At 37.8% G+C, this 22901-nt stretch overlaps 1 protein-coding gene across 1 annotated transcript; it reads right to left on the minus strand.

Moving 5' to 3' along the window:
• Positions 1-11232: 11232 nt before the first annotated feature.
• On the minus strand, positions 11233-22830 carry LOC139711424 (corrinoid adenosyltransferase MMAB-like). Its single transcript, XM_071623307.1, has 9 exons — positions 22546-22830; positions 21512-21558; positions 20886-20979; positions 19861-19921; positions 18935-19007; positions 18311-18408; positions 17512-17576; positions 12263-12322; positions 11233-11335 (listed from the first exon to the last, which is right to left on the minus strand). Exons 1-9 carry the CDS (start codon positions 22752-22754, stop codon positions 11233-11235), a joined length of 810 nt encoding a protein of 269 aa, XP_071479408.1. The 5' UTR covers positions 22755-22830.
• Between the last annotated feature and the right edge of the window lie 71 nt (positions 22831-22901).

Raw genomic sequence — 22901 nt, forward strand, 5'->3', positions numbered from 1 at the left:
AGTATATAGCGTCAGAGGAGAAATAATAAGATACAAAAAGAACTCTGCTGTTAAAAAGTGAAAATAAAACCCTAAAGAGGGCTGGTATCGTTCTTTCAGGGTGTGGATTACACTTTGGAAGTGGACCTTATGATGCGAGAAAGCGATTGAATGATATGGGTCTCATTGCTTTGCAAGGTCATTATGCAATTAAATGCATGTTATAATAGTAAAGCCATACAGAGTACTGTTAAAAGCCAATTGATTGCTGCTTGGCAATGTTATTATGGTAAGTGCACTCTTCTTGGCGTTCATGTTCAATAATGAACTTGAAATGAAACTTAGATACATGTACCATTACATTTTATGTACGATGAATATCAGACTGCAACGTACACCACATTTTTCACACATTAGCTAAGGAATGAATAACAAAGCTGACAAAATCAATGTTACCGATACATAGGGAGGTTTAATTTTGGGCCAAAAGATATGAAACGCCTAAGACGTTTCGGATGCTAAGAGCTGTTTGTTTGTTTGTTTCATTTTCAATCTTAAAAAAGATGGCTGGATAACCCATATGCAGCTGCACTAGCTGGTCTTCCACGGCGTCAAGTTGGATGTCAAACTGAGTCTTCAGACAAAAAGAACGGGGGGGGGGGGGGAATAATCTATCTTGTTTTCACAAAGGACCAAGTATTACCAGTAGTCTTGGTGCAGTTTTCTCCTGCCTGCTTGCATCAGCATACTACTTCATAACCTGTTGATGCACAGTCTCATGACGTGCATTTATTGTTAGCATCACGCTATACAGATCGGTTTTGTTTCTTCTTCATCAGAATAAATCTGTCTTTTCCTCTTCTCCTGCGTCTTCAATATTGTTTTTTTTTTTTGGTTATTTTTTGTTTTTTACGTAATTCAATCACACATTTGATATGGAATTGCGATTAAAGTGCAATTCAATAACAAAATAGCGCAGACTCCAACGCTATTGCTGTAAGGCTTGAAGTATTCGATGAGAAAAAAAGAAAAGACGCAGACTCCCGATTTATCACGGGCACTACAATTACCAATTAACGAAAATCTGCAACTTGAAATTTGAAATTGAAACTCAAAACTCGAAACTCGATGTTTAGCAACACAGCAGTAGCACCTAGTAGTAGTAGCAGTAGTAGTACTATAGTAGTAGCAGTGTAGTAGTAGTAGTAGTAGTAGTAGTAGTAGTAGTAGTAGTAGTAGTAGCAGTAGTAGTAGTAGTAGTAGTAGTAGAAGTAGTAGCAGTGTAGTAGTAGTAGTAATAATAGTAGCAGTAGTATTTATAGTAGTAGATGTAGTAAGCAGTAGTAGTAGAAATATGTAGTAGTATAGTAGCAGCAGTTTAGTAGTAATAGTACAGTAGTATATCCGCGGTAGCAATATTTTAAGCATCAGTCGAATGAGGAGGAAAATAGAAATGATTTGATGACGCAAACAGGAAAAGAAATCTGAATTCGCTATGGGCTGGGGGCAATGGGGTTCACGCTAGGAGACTTCATTGGCTGTGGTGGAATTCTTACTATGCACTCAAATATCTTTCACTGTCATCAATCATTCGCAAAACAAAATATCTGCCTAAGAAGATAAATAGGGATAAAAATAGAGATACCTGACGGAGATGCGATCTCGTATTTCCTTGGGACATTCTTTACTTGAGTGTATATAGAAACAATTCTAAATCACCGATAAAATATTTCGAGAATAGACAGAGAAAGAAAACTAACAGAATTACACTCTAATGTCAGGAACTACGAAAGTGAAATTTATTGTTTTTTTTTTTCTTTTTGAGTGCTGAAAATCACATTGTTGTAAAGAAAAGACAAGACAGAACACAAGGTACACAAACAGGTTGAATCAGTTAATGGGGTGTGCAAAGTTCTAATATTTCAGTTAACCCTCTGTAATATTCTCTTTTTTTTCGTCATGACGTCACCATCTCCAACGACAAGACAATTGATTACTTTTGAAAGTCTGAGAAGTTATAATGCTATACTGGAGAGACCTAACCTGAGAAACTGTAAGATTATCATAATCAAAGTGGCACACAGAAATGACTTCGAGATGCACAAAATGCTGCTCTTTTTTTCCCGAATTCATTCGAATCAGCTTCATGGTGTCTTGATACATCGCTTCTTGGTTTTATGATGTTTTCCTCCCATTTGGATTAATACATGGAACATGATGCAAATAACCATGATCATCTCTGATTAATTTCTGATTTCTTGAAGGAAGGCAAAGCCCAAATATGTACGTATAATGTACGAGGGCTGCATGCAAGCAATCAAGTTACGCTTAAGCTGCATGTATAGCCCTTCTATCCATCGTATCGATACACTTTTGTTACATTATAAACAACGTATATAATTCATATATGTGTGTTGTATGTGTGTGTATGTATTATTATCAACGATGTGTGTACAATAGTCATGTACAATGATAATGTAGAAACCACTAAATCGAATCGAATCAAATCAATTATAAATGTGGATTTAGGGAATGCAGCAATATTAGTGGGACACATCAGTGAAAGTTTAAAGGAAATCGAACGATCGATTCAAAAGTTATAAATCTTTAAAGTTTGGATGCCGTCATCACTGCATATAACAAGGAGACTACTACACTCATGACCTAACTATGGACAACAATATAAAGAAAATATACGAAAATTCAACATATTATTTTCACTTTCTTGCATGATGAGAAAGCACTTTACATTGTACCTCTTTCAGAAAGCAGGGGAAATTACCCTTAACACATACATCAGTAACAAGTCGATGGAATGTGTAATTTTCATGAAAACTTTTGAATCAGTAACAATTATATTCCTCAAACTTTCACTTACGTGTTCTGCTTTAATATTGCTGCATTCACTCAGTCCACATTGATATTCTGGCTTTGGTTTCAACGATTAGATTGCTACGTAGCCCGATTCACACAGACCTCTATAAGTATGTACCGGTACACTATACAAGACAAAGTATTCACGAGAAAGAAAGAGCGAAAGAAGAAAAAAAAAATAGTGGACCAACGAAAAGGAGATGGATCACTTTTCGTCACCTACCATCATGACCGTTGACCTATGTCAGAAAATGACGTCAGAGGTCAAATGGTTTAGTAAACATATGAACAAACATCGGCCATTCAGCGGACGGAGTCTGAAAGACGATGTCAAAGACGAGAACTGTTTTGAAGACGGCAAGATGCTCTCAGTTTATACTGTTGTTTCGCTTTAAAAGCTCGATTTCCTCCATATTTAACGGTATGAAATTGCATCCACAAAACTGGCGACAATACTTCTTCGGCCTTTTCGAAAATGTGTTCAAATAAAGCGACAGAGAAAGAGAAAAGGCAACACAGAAAGGGAGAAGACAATACGGAGGAGGATATAAAATGGTGTGCGCATGTGTATATACATTGTAAGTGCTGCTGTTGGAATCCTAAGTATTTGATACGGGCTCCGTAAGAATGGTAACAAATCTTTAACCAACAGCTCATGATATGAGATCAGAAGTATTTTGTAACACAACTCTGTTTGCTCAAAGTGTTCCTCTGTAACTCTATATCATAAATACATATTTTCATTGATTTTGTTTTCACACATTTGACAAAGCTGGCGACCCTATACTGCCCAGAGTCTTTTCCTTCGCAGAACACATTCTTGCCCTTGAAAAATCACCCTAGAACTGTCAAGCAATCGGCAAAATGATACGAAAGTGTAAACAAGTTGAGAGGCTCTTGGTCCCACACGTGTCAGAATTTGATGTAATCTTAACTAGGGGACAATTTGTCATGTCATCATGTTTTGTCTCGGGGGTAAGCGGAGTTCACAGGCCACCCAAGGTGAAATAACAAAGAGGTCGGCATATAATTCTCTCACATTCCGCAAGCTTACTATCACCGTTCATATTTCGCGCGAAAAACCTAGAAAATGCACCAATTATGCGTTTAGATTATGGAAAAAAAAAAAGAAAACGCACTGCGAGATAACACTGCAGAAAAGAGATAAAGATAATAATGAGGTAAGATAACTTTCTATGTACTATGTAACACTAGTGAGATTTCTTCTTTCAGTTAATATGGCATTCATATTAACACTGTGAAAGTTAAATCTTTCTTAGTTGTATGTTGTATAGTTTTGTCACAGAGGCCATACTCGCGTAAAATGTTCAATTTTATTCGAATATACATGTATGATTGCTGCATGTTCCCGACGTCATGCTAATATTGAATAGCATGGACGTTTTTCAACTACAACTGTATTATATAGACTTATATCATTCATAACCAGCTTCGGCTTGTCTATTTAGAATTATCGCCTTATTGGATCACTGTTCTAAAGTCTCCACAATCCTAGACACATACGTATGCCCTTGATATTATATTGAGCGATCGTTATCGTAGAGTTCAAGTTTCGTACTTTTTATCCATTTCTTTTTTAAAGAGGAGAGTAACACGAAGTATTGAAGTTCCACCCCAACTTCGCCCTATCTGTAGGCTTCACTCTCCTGTAGATATAGTTTCAGGCATGTTGTCTTGAAGAGATGCGAACCGTGTTGCACCATTACGTCTTCATCAGGTCGCCTTCATTCTTGGACAATATCAATATTGTCATGTACTCAACAAACTATCGTCTTGCCTTCACGTTTAATTAAAGGCATAGATTACCACTGGGAGCAGTGATTTAAAAAAACCGTTCGAGATATCACATTTGATGCATTTGTGTAGGTCAGTTGTGTCACAAAACATCCTACAATGTATAAAAGAATTGCAATAAAGCCTAAAATATAAGGAGATATATCAAACCAAGTATATACAGTGCACTCCCTTTATACCAAATACGGTTATCGCGAAATTCCGGTTACAACGAAGTAAAAATTCAGGCCACTACATTATCCGCCCTATGTTTTTGTATTGTTTACACTGTATGTTCGGTTATAACGACATTTCAATATAACAAAAGAAAACTGCCGGTCTCGAAGACTTCGTTATAATGGGAGTCCACTGTATTAGGCACGAGATTCATCTCTGCCAAGTGCCAGCGTTGACAATCAATTTTTTATGGAATCTGAGGCGGCTATATAGAAAGATAGGAACTTAGATAGGGCCTCGATGCCTCATGCCATAGCTGTGCGTCTTTTTTGGGAACTATAAATATACGAATAATATGAATGCAGTGAAAGCCCATAACGTACGCCGCATATTTCTGGAAATGCTGATTGAATGGGAGAGAGGGAGAAAGAGTAGGGGAGTGGGGACAGATATAAATTGTGAAGAATGAGTGTATTGCGGTGTACCTAAGTGGACGTCATAATTTGTGCATAAGTGCTGTGTTTATATCATTATGCCATAGGCGAGAGAGAGAGAGAGAGAGAGAGAGAGAGAGAGAGAGAGAGAGAGAAGGGGGAGAGAGCGGGGAGGGGAAGGAGAGTTGACATCAAAATAACCCTGGTATATATATATATATATATATATATATATATATATATATATAGATATATACATATATGTATATATATATATATATTATACATAAATATATGAATATATATATATATATATATATATATATATATATATATACAGGTTCATCCGTATTTATTGCAACTGAGTTTCATGCAACCTCCGTGAGGTGCATTTATGCAGTCAACCGCGTGAACTTGTTTCAATACTTCTGTCTAAAGCTCTTCCTTTGAGGATATCGAGCACTCTTCATAGTAGGATAGAATCACCAAGTGTATACATATGCATATACATACATATATATATATATATATATATATATATATATATATATATATAATGTTATGAGTGTGTGTGTGTGTACGTTTATAAAAGTAGTCAAATTGAAAACGAAAACAACCAAACCAAAAAAACAACAACCAAAAACAACCAAATTAATCATATAATTATGAGAATACAAGGAGCTATAATGCTGACAAAATAAAGGAGTATGAATTTCGAAGAGTCTGTGTTTAGACCGTCTGCACATAATATGTGTATTTTAAATACACGCATTAACTGTGACAATTTGAAAATACATGTATTTTGTGTATACAATATCAATGCATTGAGGTGGTGATTTGGCTCATGTCGGTAGCGCGTTTGCCTCCAGATCCAAAGGTCCCAGGTTCGATTCCCCAAGTGTACCTGAGCAATGCTGTGTGTAATCATACCGTCCCCTCTAGTAAGAGGCAAAAACACTCTGTGTCTCGGATGGTGACACGACACTTGCTCCTGAAACAATATTGTTCCGGTCTTATTTTCTCCAAGGACTAAGGGTTAAGATTATAGGGTTGTGATAGGGCTTTAGGTTTAGTTTGATGTGAGGAGTAGGATTCGGGTTAGGTGTATGTTTGTGACTGTGGGTATAGAATTTATGTTTGGCCTAGCGTGCATAGGCCTATATGTGCAAAATGTCTCGGATCGGACACAAAATGATTGTGTGAGAAAAACACAACTCATCCGCATAAGAATAATGCGGACAATTCAATAAAAAATGCGTTCACAAACTCTGAAAATCATCCGCATTATTTTTACGAGCCACCCGTCCTGAAAAAGGCGGATAATCGTCATGGTGACTGCACACGTCCCTCCTGCGGGAAAGACAGGTGACGTTTGACCGCACCCCGGCAATTATCCGCATTATTTGGGTTTGCGTTCATAAACTCCAAATCTGGTCCCGATGCTGCTACATGTATTATGCGGATAATAGAAGGGTTGAAATAAAGTGCATTATTCTTTCCCCGCTCCGATTTTACGACCAAATGTTGCGGATATTATCCGCATTATTGAGTTTATGAAAGGGGTATCAAAGAGCTGGGTGCATAACTCGGTGAAGTGGCCGGTCCCGGTGGCCTTGAAGAAGACACTACAACAGCGTTACGACAGTGGTCTGAAGTAAACATAGGCTACAATTAGAAGTAGTAATGGAGGTACGTGAACTAGTAATCCAGTACCAATCACAACCCCATAAAGGGAAACACACCCTGTCTTCTTCAAGGGCTGTTGGGAATTCCACAAAGAAACGCTCGAATGTGCTCAGCTTCGTTGAAAGTACTCAGTACATCTGATCACACAGCGCAGATATGAGTCACCCAGAAACAGCACTCTCCGTGGGATCAGCGAAAAGACGCCGCACTCTATACACATCGCTCACGTACATCAACCCACCGGGGACCATCACACTTTAACTCTATGTGTGTTTTCAGTGCCGACTGACACAGATATCCTAATAGCGTTGTCCGCATTGTCAAAATGTCCTTGGCACGGACAGGGGTAAGGTAGTTCAGATACCAGCTGCGGGAGGGTTTAAAGTGGTTACGCCAAAAGACATAAAAGGAAACGTTGAAGGTTCATTCTCCCCAGTTTTACTCCTGCAAACTGAGGATGGCAGAGGAGGTGTCTCACAGGATTCTAGTCCCATGGAACTCTCCCTGACCCCTTTCATGAAAACACCGTCAATCCTATGTACACTGCAAAAAGTCCGGTGTTAAATAGTGAACACCGAGCTGGTGTTAAATTTTCGGTGCTCATTTATGGTGTTAAATTAACACCTACGGGTGTCATTTCCAAATTTTAAACTGTTTTTTGAAGAGTTTCTTAGTAACTGCACTTCTTGTTGATTTTTAATTTAAACAAGACGATCAAGAATTTTACATTAAAATACTAGATTTTTGAAAAAATGTGAAAATAAATTTACACCAAAGTAACACCAGCTGGTGTGGTCCCTTATTGAAGCTGGACGGGTGTTAAACCATTGATATTAACACCAGCAAATATCAAATCAACACCATGTGGTGTCATTTTGAATTAACACCAGTACAGTGTCAAAATAACACCAGGTACAGTGTCAAATTAACACCACGAAGTGTCAGGTGAACACTTTTCAACACCATCACAGTGCATTTTTAACACCTGTGGGTGTGGTCCTTTATTGAAGTTTGATCGGTGTTAGATTTAACACCCGTAGTGTTAAATCTAACACCGATGTTTTTACAGTGTACTGTTCGCGCTAATTATCCTCTTTGCATAATGTGTGACAGCTTGGATCAAGTTAAAACTGCCAATCAGCACACTAGGAGGTGCTACTACAGTGTATGTGTTTTATGTGTATTGACGCCCAGCAAGTTACATTCTATCAAAAGTTAACAGGCCCCATCCCAAGTTGGTAGGTCCCTATTTACAAACAAAAATTGATAGCCCCATTATTTGACAAATATGACAAGTTTGTAAAAAAACAATAAACAAAACAAAACAAAACAAAAAACCAGCACATGACAACCATGTTTGCAATGGATTATTATCGTGAACGTAAGCATAACGGTGTTTCAGGATGTCAAGTTCGTGAAAAAGATTCGAATACAGTGCACTCCCGTTATAACGAACAAAGTTATACCGAAATTCCGGTTACAACGAAGTAAAAATTCAGGCCGCAACATTATCCACTCTATGTACTTTTATTGTTTAGTTGTTCGGTTATAACGAAATTTCGATATAACGAAAGAAAACTGCCGGTCCCGAGGACTTTGTTATAATGAAGGGAGTCCACTGTAAACATCCCTTCTCCATACAAAGGTTGATTATTCTTACTGCAGGATTTGACAGGTTAATCCTTTGGGTCAAAACCGCAGAAAAGACGAAATCCATATGCATGTACAATGTATTATGAAATTGGATTAAAATGATCACGATATGAAATCGCGCACAGTCGAAGAAGGCATCATTTTTCTCTTATTTTTTTTTTCATTTTTAAATTCAGGAAACTATCCGCAAACAGACCAAGCACACATCAACACAGTATCGCACATTTACGCCATTACACAGGAAATAGTGTAAATATAAACACAGGAGGACAGAAGGCGTACAGAGCAGGAGAAACAGAGAGACAGTTATTATCTTCAGCTGAGCCACCATACGTTTTTGGGCGCGAAGTGTTAGCAAAACACAGCGAGTGTTTCAAGACGGCATTTTGACATCATGTATTTAATCATTATAGCAGTACATTCACACTATAGCTGAACAGTACATGGTTTGTGTTAACAGGTCAGTCAGCATTACGAGGCAGATTTATTAAAAAAAAACCACCCACAACAACAAAACACACACACAAAATATCATCCTTCTCGTCACCATCGTTAGTCACATGATTAACTATATTTTTGCTGAATGTAGGGTTCCATTTATATCATTATAACTCCTTCTAAACTTTACTGATAATACTTCACACACATGCCTCGTACTTCTTCATTACATGCATGGTTACAAACTAACATACTCATGGAGGTACAGTGCACGCCGTTTTTTTAAAATACAAACAAGCACTTTAACACACAAATTGTTTTTCAGCCTTTATTCTAATCATACAATTTCCAAAGAGTGGAGTAACACTTCGTTCCTAGCATTCTATCACAAATTGTGTCATAACTATGTTTTGTAGAGCACACGATTCAACATTAGCATCCAATTCCTGAAAACTCTCTATCAAGTTAGGATCATAACTCTATTTCTCTTCACCTCGATTTCGTCTGGTCAAATACATCAGTGCCTGGAATATCATTTTGAAATACAAGTGTACATTGTACAAGGCGAGGACACCGGGCAGGGAAATGTAGGTTCACGCACACACGTACTGACGCAGGACACGTACCACACTACAGTACCATACTACGTAATTATGGTTACAGTGTCGAATTCAAAAGTCCGTTATTCCGATCATGCCGAAGGTTCATAATTCCGAAAATGAAATGACGTTCGCTATTCACAAGGTTTCTTAATCCAAAGGTTCATTTGTACGCACTTTTTTTTTTTTTCATTTTCGGATTAATGAACCTCACATATTTCATTTTCGGACTATCAAGCCTTCGGTATAACGAACACATTTTTGGACTTACCAACCTTTGGAATATGGAACCCGATAGTGCTTTTATTTCGGATTAAAGGACAAGTCCACCTTCATATACATAAGGATTGAGAGAATGCAGCAATATTAGTAGAACACATCAGTGAAAGTTTGAGGAAAATTGGACAATCCGTTCACAAGTTACAAATATTTTAAGTATCTGCGCAGTCACTGCTGGAAGAGAAGACTACTACAGTATATGATGTCACATGCGTACAACTATATAAGGTAAATAAAAAGAGAATTTCACAAAACTTTACTTTTTGAATAAAGTGCACAGTTCTTCGACTTGCTACTGACGTATGTTAAGGGTAATATTATTCCCCCTGCCTTCTGAAAGAGAGAGGTCGAGTGTTCTTTTGTTATGGGAGAAAAATGGAAATGTGTTGAATTTTCTTCATTCTTTCTTTATATCGTTGTACTCATGTGACATCACAAGCTATAGTAGTCTTTTCATCCAGCCGTGACTGGGCAGAAACTTCAAAAATTCATAACTTATGAACGGATTGCCCGATTTTGTTCAAACTCTCACTGTTGTGTGCCACTAATATTGCTGCATTCACTCAACCCACATGTCTATGAAGGTGGACTTGTCCTTTAAGGAACCTTTGGATTTACGACCCTTATTTCATTTACGAGCTAACGAACCTTCGGCTACACGTTAATGTTCGGATCAACTCATCCTACTATCTCATGTTCGGATTGAGGAACATCTCGCATACGGAATTTGTGTTTTTCGGAACTTTTTCGGATTAACGAAGCTTTGGAATAACCAACATCATCAATAATTAGGCTTGTAAAGGCTTGTAAGGGATCGTCAGTTTGCTGTACACACGATGTACTTAACCATTGACGGACGACTGACACATCGATTTCAGTCCCTTGCCACTCTTTGCATAAGTCTGAATTCGAACCAAACTGATAATGAATTAACAATGCAAAATTCTACAGCAATTTAGGCCTACCAATCCCCATTCCGTACCGATGACTGTTGAGAGCTAGTTTCACAATGTATCCAAATTTTTATCTTGTGCGATGTCTTTTTGTAGGGACGATTTCGTTGAGCACCACTTCCGTGTTTGTTTGTTTTTTCTTAATCAGACTCCTGTACACGCATTGAAATTCAAAAACAAACAAAAAACACACACTCCCAAAGAATATTCATACGTTCGAAGTCGACACCTGCTGTAATCCGGGTGTTCTCCAGTCACGCAATAAACTTTTCTGCATGTGATTTCCCCATATATTCCTGTATACATAAATGTCCATCTATTTTTAAAGAATCTTATACACGACACTCAAAGAATCATGGGCCCCTTTCATTTCTTCCTCGCCCTAGGCTTCACTCTCCTGTAGATGGTTTCAGGCATGTTGTCTTGAAGAGACGTGAACCGTGCTGCTGTGAAGAGGTAGTCACTCAACCTGCCATCGAGTTATGGAACGAAGAGAAAGGGAATTATAGCATAGAATGTAGGAAATTATCATCTGCAAATACATCAGACGTTGTGATATTTGGGTTTACAATCAATCGGCACGATAGCACAATTGCATAAGGAAGTCGTCAGGACAACAACAACAACAACAAAACACAACAACAACAATTAAAAGAATGTGACAAAAGACACTGATGGTATAACTTCACTTGAACTAATGGGGAGATTTATTATACTTGAAGCAGTTCTGAATAATATTTCCCGTATACTAAATCGACAACAAAAAAATAAATTTCATGGGCTGACAATCTCCCGCAGGTAATCTCTGGTCGGACATGATCTTTGTTCTTTTTCTCGAATTTATTTCGAGTTTGTTTGTTTACACCATAGACTCTACATAAAGACAATACTGCATAATAAAGCATTTTCACTGACACGAAGATTTCTCCTGAATTACATTAAAAGAAATATACGTACAATGTCACGGCTCGTCTTTCTAAAAGTCTCATAAAATCATGACCGACGGTATACGCTAAAGTCTATACATTAATGTAATTCTAATCTGACTGGCTGGTGAACTAGCATTTTTTTTATTGTTATCATAATACGCAAATAAAAACAACAACAGAGAAAAAGGTTGATTTGATGAGGTTCATCCAGACCGACCACTCTCAAAAATGGCATTATTGATGTAAATGATAGTATAAAGACAAAACAAGCGTAAACATTTACAGGTGATTTCTCTCATACATACAGGGGTGCCGCATAATTTAAGGTTACACCTGTTGAATTCATACATGTCTCAGTTACCCTTCCGCCCCATCCCTCCCCAAACTTCTTGTCCACAATGACGCACCGTGACTTTTAGAACTTTTCGTCGGTGTTTATGAAATTAGAGTCTGCATCCAGTAATTACCTGTTGATAAATCTTGCCACAGCCGGATCTATTTCTTCACTTCGTGCGAGCGGGGCAATGCTGTAAGGTTTCAAGAAAACAAGATACGATAACATGGGATGATAGATGACTGTCATGTACACGTCCATATCTTTCTTTCTCTCCTCCTCTTCTTCCTCCTCTTCTCTATCCCTCTCTTCCTTTCTCGCTTCTCTGCCCCCCCCCCCCTCTGACAGATACGTGAAAGGACGACAAAGATAATCAATAACACTTTCACAAACAGAGCGCATTATATCTGTCCAACATAACGTGACAAAATGATCTGTGAAGAACCAAAATTAGGATCGTGACAGGAACACAAGTACAATGCACCATATTGAAGCATATCAATCAGGGAACCGAACACACACCGGGTGATATGATATCTGTCAAGTAATACTTTCCCGCTACAAAATACAACTCAGAACGTGCTAAAAATTAAACATGAATGCGAGGGTACATAACGATACACACATTCTCGGAGAAATTTGTTTTTATTTCGTACTCAGTGCTTGTACTGTTTGACAAGCTTTTGACTTTTATCGTTTCGCATTGGTGTATACAGCGATACAAGTGCGTAGAATGTTTGCTTGCACATCATTACATCAAGACAGAGAAGCAACTGTTTGTGGTATAATATGGCCAACTATATACTTTTATAGTCACAACAATAAGGACAATATGTGATCAAATAAGTGAAGGCGACCGCGTGTTAGTAAAAGACAAGACGCACCGACTATCACCGACTTTCAGTGTGAAAAGGCTGATGCACATTTTTTCCCATAAATCATTTTGCTTCGAGCATTTTAAACAGAATTTAAAATATCTACTACCTCCACGGATTTAAGGCTACTGTTCAACATTCAGACGGTGACTTCGCTATAATTATAATAGCAGAGCAAAAAGCTGAGATCTCGACACAACACAATTATGCAAAAGTCTTATGGATTTTACGTGCGATATGGCGTTGTTTATTTATATATTAAAGGTCCTGTTTACCTTTGGGAGCAGCGATTTAAAAATTTTTCAAGATATCACATTTGATGTATATGTGTAGGTCTGTTGTATCACAAAACATCCTACCATTATAAAAAAAAGTTTTGCAGTAAAGCCTAAAATATAAGGAGATATCAGTGTTTTTCTCAATAAACCATAACTGTAAACGTTTTAGTCTGGAAACATTTTTATTATAACTTTTGTTCACATTTTGTGTATTTAACAATACTTAACATCGATTATACGGATTCATTTTTTCTTTTAACAGTAGTTGCCTCTATCCCTAACTCACATTTTAGAACTACTTTAAGGCACTAATACTGGGTTTTTGTTTCATGTGCAAAAGGTAAATAACTTTATGTCTTCAAACTGTGACAAGGCAGGAAAAAAAGTTCTAATGTAATGTTAGCTATATACAGACAGCTGACAAGTGGATGACTGTTGAAGAGTCATAGATTTCAGCGAAAGCGTAATATCTTTTAGCCATAAGTGAACCGTATTCCTTTAAAACGCAACCAGGATGTATGTGAACGGTGGTGCTAATACGTCATCATTCCACAGGTAGGAAAACATCGTGGGTATCACACTGTAGTGCGCTCTCAGTAAATTTGAATGACTACTGATCACATTAGGGTGCATATCACGACGTAGGATCACGTTGGTCTTTATAATGGATAAAACTTTTGGTATTCAAACGGGGGTCCCACGTTCGAATCCCGCCAAGATGTTTTTATCAAGCTGTAAAAATGGGAGTATCTGGTAATGCCAGTGTCATAACTATAACAGGGTATAGGTAGAGCAGAAGTGACAATAGAGAGACTATTAATACTACCAAGGAGTTTTAAGAAGCTCCTTGATATAACTACCCTAAATAGATAGAACCATGTCATCACATTAAATAAGACCAAAGAATCATCGTGCATAGCAACCTCAGCCGAGACGGTCATTTCGTATGGCTTCCAAGCCTAGTTTTCGTTTCAGCATAATATAGCAGTAGGTGGAGCACTACGAAAGACAGTAAAGATTATCGAATATACACTGTAATTAAATCAACAACACGCGACGGCACAGCAATAGAAGTGAAACTCTAGACACGAGTTCTGAAGACAGCAAAATAATGCCATCTTCGCATTAATTCGGTGAAAATTTCGCCTCGCGAACGACTGTGACTGCATTTCTTAAAGGGTGTGTACAGTTCTGGTTGAGGTGAGGATTTAGCTTTTAACGTTTTGCGAGATATCCAGAAACCACTCTATGAGATGTCAAAGAGCATGCAATTCTAAGGGGTATCAAAAGTTTATTTGATGAAAATCGGTTTTGAAATGGCCGAGATATCCAAAAACAAGGCGAAACAAAGAGATCCTCATAAAAGGCGTGGCCTGTCGCCTTTTATTATTATCACTTTTTTGGACATCTCAGCCATTTGAAAACCAATTTTCATCAAATAAACGTTGAATCCTTCTTAAAATTACATGCTCTTTCATATTTCATAAGAGGTTTCTCATTATCTCACTTAGGAATGTTCAAAACATGAATCCCCACCTTAAACAGTACTGTATAGTACCTTAAACAGTACTGTATAGTCCCTTTAAAGCATTACCTTACTAGTCAAAAGCTTCATTATAATTGACACAGAATACCGTAGTGCATTCGAATAAGATCGCCGCTATCATATCCAGCCGAGCCGCTAAAACAGGCCTGACTTCACGTTGCATTGTGGCCAGTTTGCCATCACAAAATGTCGGCCACTGGTGTCACAGGTCATCGTCATATTCTGATAGTTATAATATACCTTCTTATGGTCTTTTATGGGGGGACCGGTCGTAAATCATCCACTAAAATAGAACTATGACTCCAGGAGATCGGGCGCAATATCTTCAAGTATACCCCCGCGAAAGAAAGTCGAGTGAAATGACGCCATCACCATCATGCAGTGCTGGCAGTACTGAATATCTTGATAAGATGAAATATCATCCTGCAGAAATTCTTTTCGTGGTATCATTTTACGAATTCAAAACATATCTTATAAGCCCATATTTGCCAAGTAATACTTTAGTCATTCTACACGTGACATTCATAGGGTCAAAAACTCAGGTGAACGCGTTGCCTATTGCAGTTTGACGCTATCGAAAATTACGAACAAAAGCTGTTGCTGTGATGGCAACAATGAAATTATAGATAACACAATTACAAATTCACTACAGCAAGCAGCAGGCGGCGTTTTCTCGAATACGCCTTAATTTCGAAGAATGGTTTAAACAAAACTTTAGAACACAATTCTGATACAACACTCTCTCGTGAATTAATACTGTATTATCGATATATAATTATATATATATTTTTCCTTCAATTTAGATATTTTGAAATAAAATCATGGTCCAGGTTAAACTAACTTTAATACCAAACAATCCTTCGATTAGGAGTACAGAGGAGGAAAGCTACCCAATGTATTTAAAGAGTATCGACATTCCCAGAAAGGGTCAACAAACGGAGCCACAGAGTGCAATAACATTCACAATATCACGCTCAATTGATCACTATCTACGGACAACCATGCCTGCCGTGTTAAATCTTATTTTCTGACAGATATTGCGACGCGCTCGTTATATCGTTGTACAAGAAGGCTCCACATTCTAATCACCGCATATCCATGAATTACCCTGCCAATAACGGGCGGGAACGACTCCGGCGGGGCGACGGCGAATCGCCGGCGAGATGACGCGCTGCATGGAGCCCGGGTGTTTATTCTCCAACGGTTTGACTGCGAGGACTGTGACACGTGAACTAGTGACCTTTCACCCCCCAAGCTGGGTGGCAAGTGGTGACAGGAGGACAGGGGTTAATCGCACGCGCGCTGCTCCAAAAATGTTGTCGCTACACAGGTGAGGACATTCACACGGACAGCGGTATATTACGCAAGGAGATATACTGTGTCAGGACAATTATTCTCTATGGTGCGGTTTCACCTGTCAATGGTTACTCAATGGTAACATAGCATAGAGTAAGACATCTTTGTTTGTTTGTTTGTTTGTTTTAGTAAAATATTGTGGAGAAGAAATAAGTGTTCCGCCTACCCCTTTGTGTGCCAATTGGCATTGAAAAAAAAAGAAACAAAACATGTAGCATTGTACACTCTGTCCAAAGTCCCTGACACAGACAGGGTTAAAGCATGATAATTCCAATTTATTGATAAATTATGTGTAAACCCACTTTTGAAATCAAACAACAAACAAACAAAACCAAAAATAAAGGTTATATGTCCAAGATAATTGGAAACGAATATCATATGCCAATATGAATTCCATGTATGTTGTTCATGACTTCGAATGGTACCTTTATTGTCAACTGAATCAATTTCATTTTGTGGTAATAGAGACAAAAATGAAAGGTCATCAATAAACCCAACATAGTCCCTTTCTTCTTTCACTACTTGGTTTTCAGTTTCTCTATTAACATGACTGTATTCTCATTTGTTCTGTAGGAAAATGAAAATGAAAGAACCACTGACTTGAATACTAAACTCATTCAAGATTTTCACTAAGTCATACACAGAATTCAAGCAAATATGAAATTTGAGTTAATGAACTCTCTAAAAAATTGAAGATATCATACTTTTAATTGGTGCTTAATCAACACACATACACACACAAACACACACATAACATTTAGTTTTCACACAAAATCAATACATTTCCTTATTTGACTATCTGCTCCCACCACCTCATCCTTGTTTCCAGGCAACAAAACTCTATTAAGCGTGAATAAACCATCAACACATGCTCATGAAAATGACTTCAAATGATTAAATAAGGCACTTTCCTCAAGTTTAGTTCCATTTAGTCAGTTGCTTGTTCTCCTTGCACTTTTCTTTTAATTCTGTAGCAAGATGTGACCAGCTGCACAGCTTCACAGAGCACACACCACTGGGTGGTGACAAATCATTCCCAAATGTCTAACTGTCTGTATCAATTTACATCATCCCTCTGCTCCCCGACGTTCACTTTTTTTCCTACCCAACAGAGGGATCATCATCATCATAAATGTGAAAAATAAGGAGGATGGAATCCTCACACCCATCTTGCTTACAGTATCAACAGAGTTAAGATACAATCGGGGTGGTCACAAGAAACGTGCTGCTCATAACATCAAGACAGTGGTGCTAATGTTCAGTGCTATTCCGCAGGGAGGAGTTATGGCAACTACATTTTCCAATCATCAAAATATGTTCCACTCACCTCCTCTCAGTTCTTCGGCAGGTTGACCTAGCTACGTGTAGTGCACTGCTAGCCTTTCCACCAGACTGTTGAGCATTAAAAAAATATATGCATGTCTTATTGACAAGGCAAGATAGGTCAAAGAGTTTCCTTAGTTCATTCAGGATGATCTGATTGTTAAGACTGCCACCAAAGTCTATCAAATACCCTTGTTAAGTATTTCATCACATTATCTATATTCTAATACTTGATAAAGATTGAAATTCAGCATTTGAGTATCATTCAATTACCATGCTCTTGCTGTTACAATGTTTTATTGTTATGATATTTAAATATTGTTGTATACTCTGTTCATCTCACAAAGTATCGTCTACAATATTTCTTTGTTACAAAAAAGAGCGAAGTGTTATGTTATCATGTTCTGTAAAGGAAATGAAAATAAAATTCATAATGAAATAACAACATTTATTTCTATCTAATCGCACAGAGAGTAAAATCAACATTTCTTGAGATCTCTTCCCCTGGAGAAAATGTGAGACATGGAGAGACACAACTGAGTGAATGCCATTTTCCCAACCATCAAACCTGCCATCTTTGATGCCCGAGATATCTTTCAAACCCCTCAAGACCCATGCTACAGAATGCCACAGAGATTTGATGCTGTGTAGTTGGCAGTGGTAAGGAAAGGGTTAATCATTTTGCACAATTCAGGATGAATCAACCAACTTCCCCTCTAGGAGTAACCTAACAGCTTCTGCAAGTCAATGATGCTGTGTGTATGATGGGAGATGGCGGGACCTGGAAGCGGAGACCAACCTACCGGTAGGATAAAGTTCCTGAGGGGAGGCAGAGATGCTGTCATGTCATCAATCCACTCCTCCAACATCTCTACACTGGATCCATCAAACTCTGTCATCTCTGGAATGGAAGGAAAGTTGTCACCATTCACTGACAGAACATATCGACTAAAAAGTTTAAGTGACTACAGTGCAGTGGCGGATCCAGAGGGGGGCGCAACCGGCGCATGCCCCCCCTTTATTTTTCGTGAAAAACAAAAGAAATAAAAAGAAAAAAATGAAATGAAACCAGGAAGTGCCACCAGAAATATTAGTCACGCCCCCCCCCCCTTTACAGAATTCCTGGATCCGCCCCTGCAGTGGACTCCTGTTTTAGTGAAGTCCCCGGGGTCAGCAGTTTTCGTTTGTTATACTGAAATTTCGTTATAACCGAAGAAATGAACAATAAAAAAACATGGGGTGGAGAGTGCTGTGGCCTAAATTTTCACTTCGTTGTGACCGGAATTCAGTTATAAAAATCATCATCAAGAAATGTTGGAAACCTGTAGCCCCATCTCATCTGAAACTCAACCTTCCCTTTAAGACTAGAAAGATAACAAGTCACTCAGCTGGCAAACTTTCACACTCCTGTCTGGTTTTTCACTCACGCAGTTGATTCGGAGAAGCCAGACTTCTGGGTGTGGCAATGTTGGATCCTGCATCCTGCAGAATGCACTGGATCTGGCAGCGTAAGTAGGAGGAATACAGGAGAGATGAAAACAAGAAAATCAGGAATTACTCGATTAAAAGTAACTAATGCAACAAAACAGACATTTCATAGAAGTGTTCATATACAGTAGAACCCTAAAGAGAAGGATGCAAGTTTTGCTAAAAGATCAGAACAAGCAAATTTTCTTATCAGCAGGATGCTCCTATGCTACATGTATGTCACCCCAGGCAGCTACTCACTTCATGACCAAATGAATTTAACTATGATTATCAGATCAGGCTCATATCTGTGAATGTGTGAAGAAAATTGTGGCATTCACCGTGTATGTTGCCAACTGGGATTATTGAGAAATGCACAATTATAGGACTTCGTCTCATGTTAAGAAAAAAGACAAAAATTGTACCACATGTACAATGTCTTGTTGCATACATGTAGGTTGTATTTGCATTCTTTGTCACTATTTTCTGTCAGAGGGGTAGGAGAAAAAAATGAAAGATTTCCAAAAATGTATACCTTTGAATTTTATGTGTGTGTGTGTGTGTATGTGTGTTTGTGTGTGTGTTCGTGCATGATTATATAATGCCCAGCAAAGTTAGAAGGTATCTTGACTTGTTTAAATATAATTCACTACTTTCAATAGAAATTAATAGATACTTTTGAATGAGAAACAACTAAAGAGGGCGCTATTCCACATTGGCTATTATGGAAAGTGAGGCTCTATCATTGATGGTACATTGTAGGTCTCTCTGCATAACAGATCTTCCAATCTATGACAGAAACTCACTGTGAACATGATATCTAAATACAGTATTTACGCTCTTATAACAGATGGTGAAATACCAGTAATTACATGCATTAATTCACCTCTTCAAGTTGTTTGTCACACACAAGTAGATTCGATTCTTTCACAAACTCTCTTGCAAGTCTGTAAAAAAAGGCAAAGAAATTAAGCATTCTATCAAAAAATATGCTTTTGAAAACAGAAACATTACAATAATTACTTGAAAGTATTAATCTGCTGGTCAACTTTATAATGAGTTCGCCCTGTTTGTCAGTCACTTTGTGCCAATGATACACAATGACTGCTGTTCAAGAGAAAACTATCATAACTTTAAATTTTGGTAAGTTTTTAAACTTCACACCAAGGAAACTGTGATTCACATTTGACAATTAATAGGCTTCTTGCATGATGCAATACAGTGTACCATTAACAAAGTAGCCATTGTGAGTGATTGATACAATACAAGAATGTATGGAATGGACAGTCTACACACTTTTTTTCCCACCTTGATATTTCTTGATTTAATTCAAAACATTAGTGAATCAACCCATTCTGGGTGTAATATGAACTAAAACAATACAAATACAATTCAAAACACAAACAAATCCTATTTTCAATTAATTTTGCAAAGATCTCTCTTCAACATAAATAACTCAATTATGAATTAATCCAACTGATAATTCTTCACGAGAACACACACACACACACACACACACACACTCATACACACACAGTGATTTTAACTGCAGGTAGAACATTTCACACACCTGCTATTTTGTATGATTTGTAATAGACACCATCAGACATTACTGTGTACATAATTCTCACTAACAAATTCACTGCACAGTTTTTTTTTTTTCTGCAGTAGATTATGTGTATAGCAGATGGCAAATGATTTTATAATACCTAACCAAATAGTACAGTGTCAATAGTATACAATATGCTTTATCCTATAAAACTAATTCACATCATTTGAAATGTCCCATTCTTAACATATTCATTGACAATTACATTCTTGGTGAAGAGAGAGAGAGATTTAGAGGGAGAGAAATAATCAACTATGTACAGTGAAAACAAACTACATGTAACTAGAGCTACAATGACATACCCAATGGCAGAGGATAGCTCATCAGTTGTACCGACTGCTTCAAATACAATGTCATCCTTTGGTCTTCTGTCTCCAGCAATGGTTACAGAGGTCCCTGTTTTACACAGACAAAGTTATTAAGAGTAGTCTTTGCATCCAAAACAAAAACATGTTAAACACTTGCTCTCTCTAATACCAGAAAGGGATGGACATATGACATGTACAACGGACATTGAGAAAAAAAAAATCAGTAACTGCTTAAAAACTGCACAACCTCATGTTCCTTCTCAGTGAGAACCGGTGATAAAAGATATTTTAAAAAATAATGGATACCAGGTACTAGTCACCTGGTACAGGACATGATTTTGCAATAATGAGTTCATATAAGAAAAACTATATATATACACACTGGCAACACTTACAAAAACACATATTTTTGTATATTCACAAAATTTCCAAATAATCACGAAAGATGGTGAATCATCATCATGGGTGAATTTATGAAAACAATCTTAAAGGAGCTCTGCACTACAGCAGTTAAAAAGTACAGTATTTATTTTGCATTTAAAGAATGATTTAGACACAATGAGTAATACAACATGACCGAGACAGATGGCATGAGAGATATTGACAAGGAAAATTAGTACCTTTATCTCCAGTTCTTGTGTATATTTTTGGAAGTTTCTTTGCTCCTCTGCAGAAGACAAAACATGAAAAGAAACAATTAGGTTTGTGACATCATCTTGTGGTGGTATCATAAAATTATCTAATGCTTACCTGGTTTATTGCATAGCATACACATTCATCCCTTTCGCTCTTGAAAATCTTTGGTGTCTTTTTTACACCATAACTGAAATTCAGGAAGCTCTCTTTTACCTTAATACGAAAGAAAAGAGTGGGAAGAGAAAAAGAGATCATAGAGTGATATATTGAACGATATCGGTATATACCAATCCATGAAAGCAAGTTGCATGAAATTACATCACAGTCATCATGTAGCCTGACCAGACCGCTGTGTGTGAAGCACAGCTGTCGCTTCTCGACACAGCGGCTGCGTGTAGTTAAGTCATCATGGTAAACTGTAGGATCAGAGTAGCACTGCTAGCAAGTCTTCTTGTAGTAAATTTCAATATTGATACAAGAAATAATGTATCAAGCCTAAGGTATCAGGGTTTGTAATTAGGTTAATACTAAGATCATTATCAATGCTGAACTTTTCTGTCATGGCTGACAGTCATACAGCGACTGGGCTGTGTATAGTTAGGCTGACAGGGGATGGATTCTCTCTTGTATCATAACTTGTGAATCTATCGTCTGTTTTTATTCGGTAGCTTTGCATCACGTAGGCCATACCACAAATTCTCACAACTCACGACTGCAATAAAAGAGTATTAATACTAAAATTTTAGACCTGTAGTGCCTACCGAGTACCGGTAATAGTATTGTTAGTAGCAGAAAGAGTACCGGTACACATAACTATACACAGCCCAGTCGCTGTACATGGTACGTCGCGCTGTTTTCGCATAGCGTATTCAACAGCGTCTGGTCGGGCTACGGTACACAGTTCTTTACTCACTATAGAAGAGAGTTTCTAGAATTATTAGATTCTAGAAAAATGTGTAGACCGAAATTGTTATAAGTGTGCCCTTAAAAATATCAGAATTCAATATCATACTCTCACCCCTGGTCATTGCTTTGTCCGGAACACGGACGCACTGATTGTCCGTGACAGGCAGACAGAGCTTTTAGCGCAGACACAGACACTCGCTCATGGTTGACTGGCCCGGAGTTTCTGGGCATGAACGACGTGAGACTCCGGTGAGAGCCCCTGCTCCAGAGATATGCCACACTTCCTCTGATTAGAACATTAGGAATCTTGACTGACGACATGACTGAATTTCTAACAGCAGCTAAAGCAATGTTACATAGGTAACTGTCGGTAATTGCTGCTTTAAAACTGCACAGTTTCAATATATGGCCATCAAAACCTCAAATTATAGTATTACAAGTTTATGCACACAGATACTCGTACGTATA

This window comes from Diadema antillarum, unplaced genomic scaffold (assembly GCF_040938485.1).
Source record: "Diadema antillarum isolate AM-2024a unplaced genomic scaffold, OU_Dant_1.0 seq00001659_RagTag, whole genome shotgun sequence".
NCBI classification, from domain to species: Eukaryota; Metazoa; Echinodermata; class Echinoidea; order Diadematoida; family Diadematidae; genus Diadema; species Diadema antillarum.

Bases quoted from the DNA above. Each gene is read 5' to 3' on its own strand.
- LOC139711424 (XM_071623307.1), bottom strand. From the start codon at position 22,754: ATGTCGTCAGTCAAGATTCCTAATGTTCTAATCAGAGGAAGTGTGGCA. The intron at 17,577-18,310 runs GTAGGTTGGTCT...AATGCTCAACAG, and splicing joins TCAGGAACTTTATCCTACCG to TCTGGTGGAAAGGCTAGCAG. The intron at 12,323-17,511 runs GTGAGTGGAACA...GAAACCTTACAG, and splicing joins TGCCGAAGAACTGAGAGGAG to CATTGCCCCGCTCGCACGAA.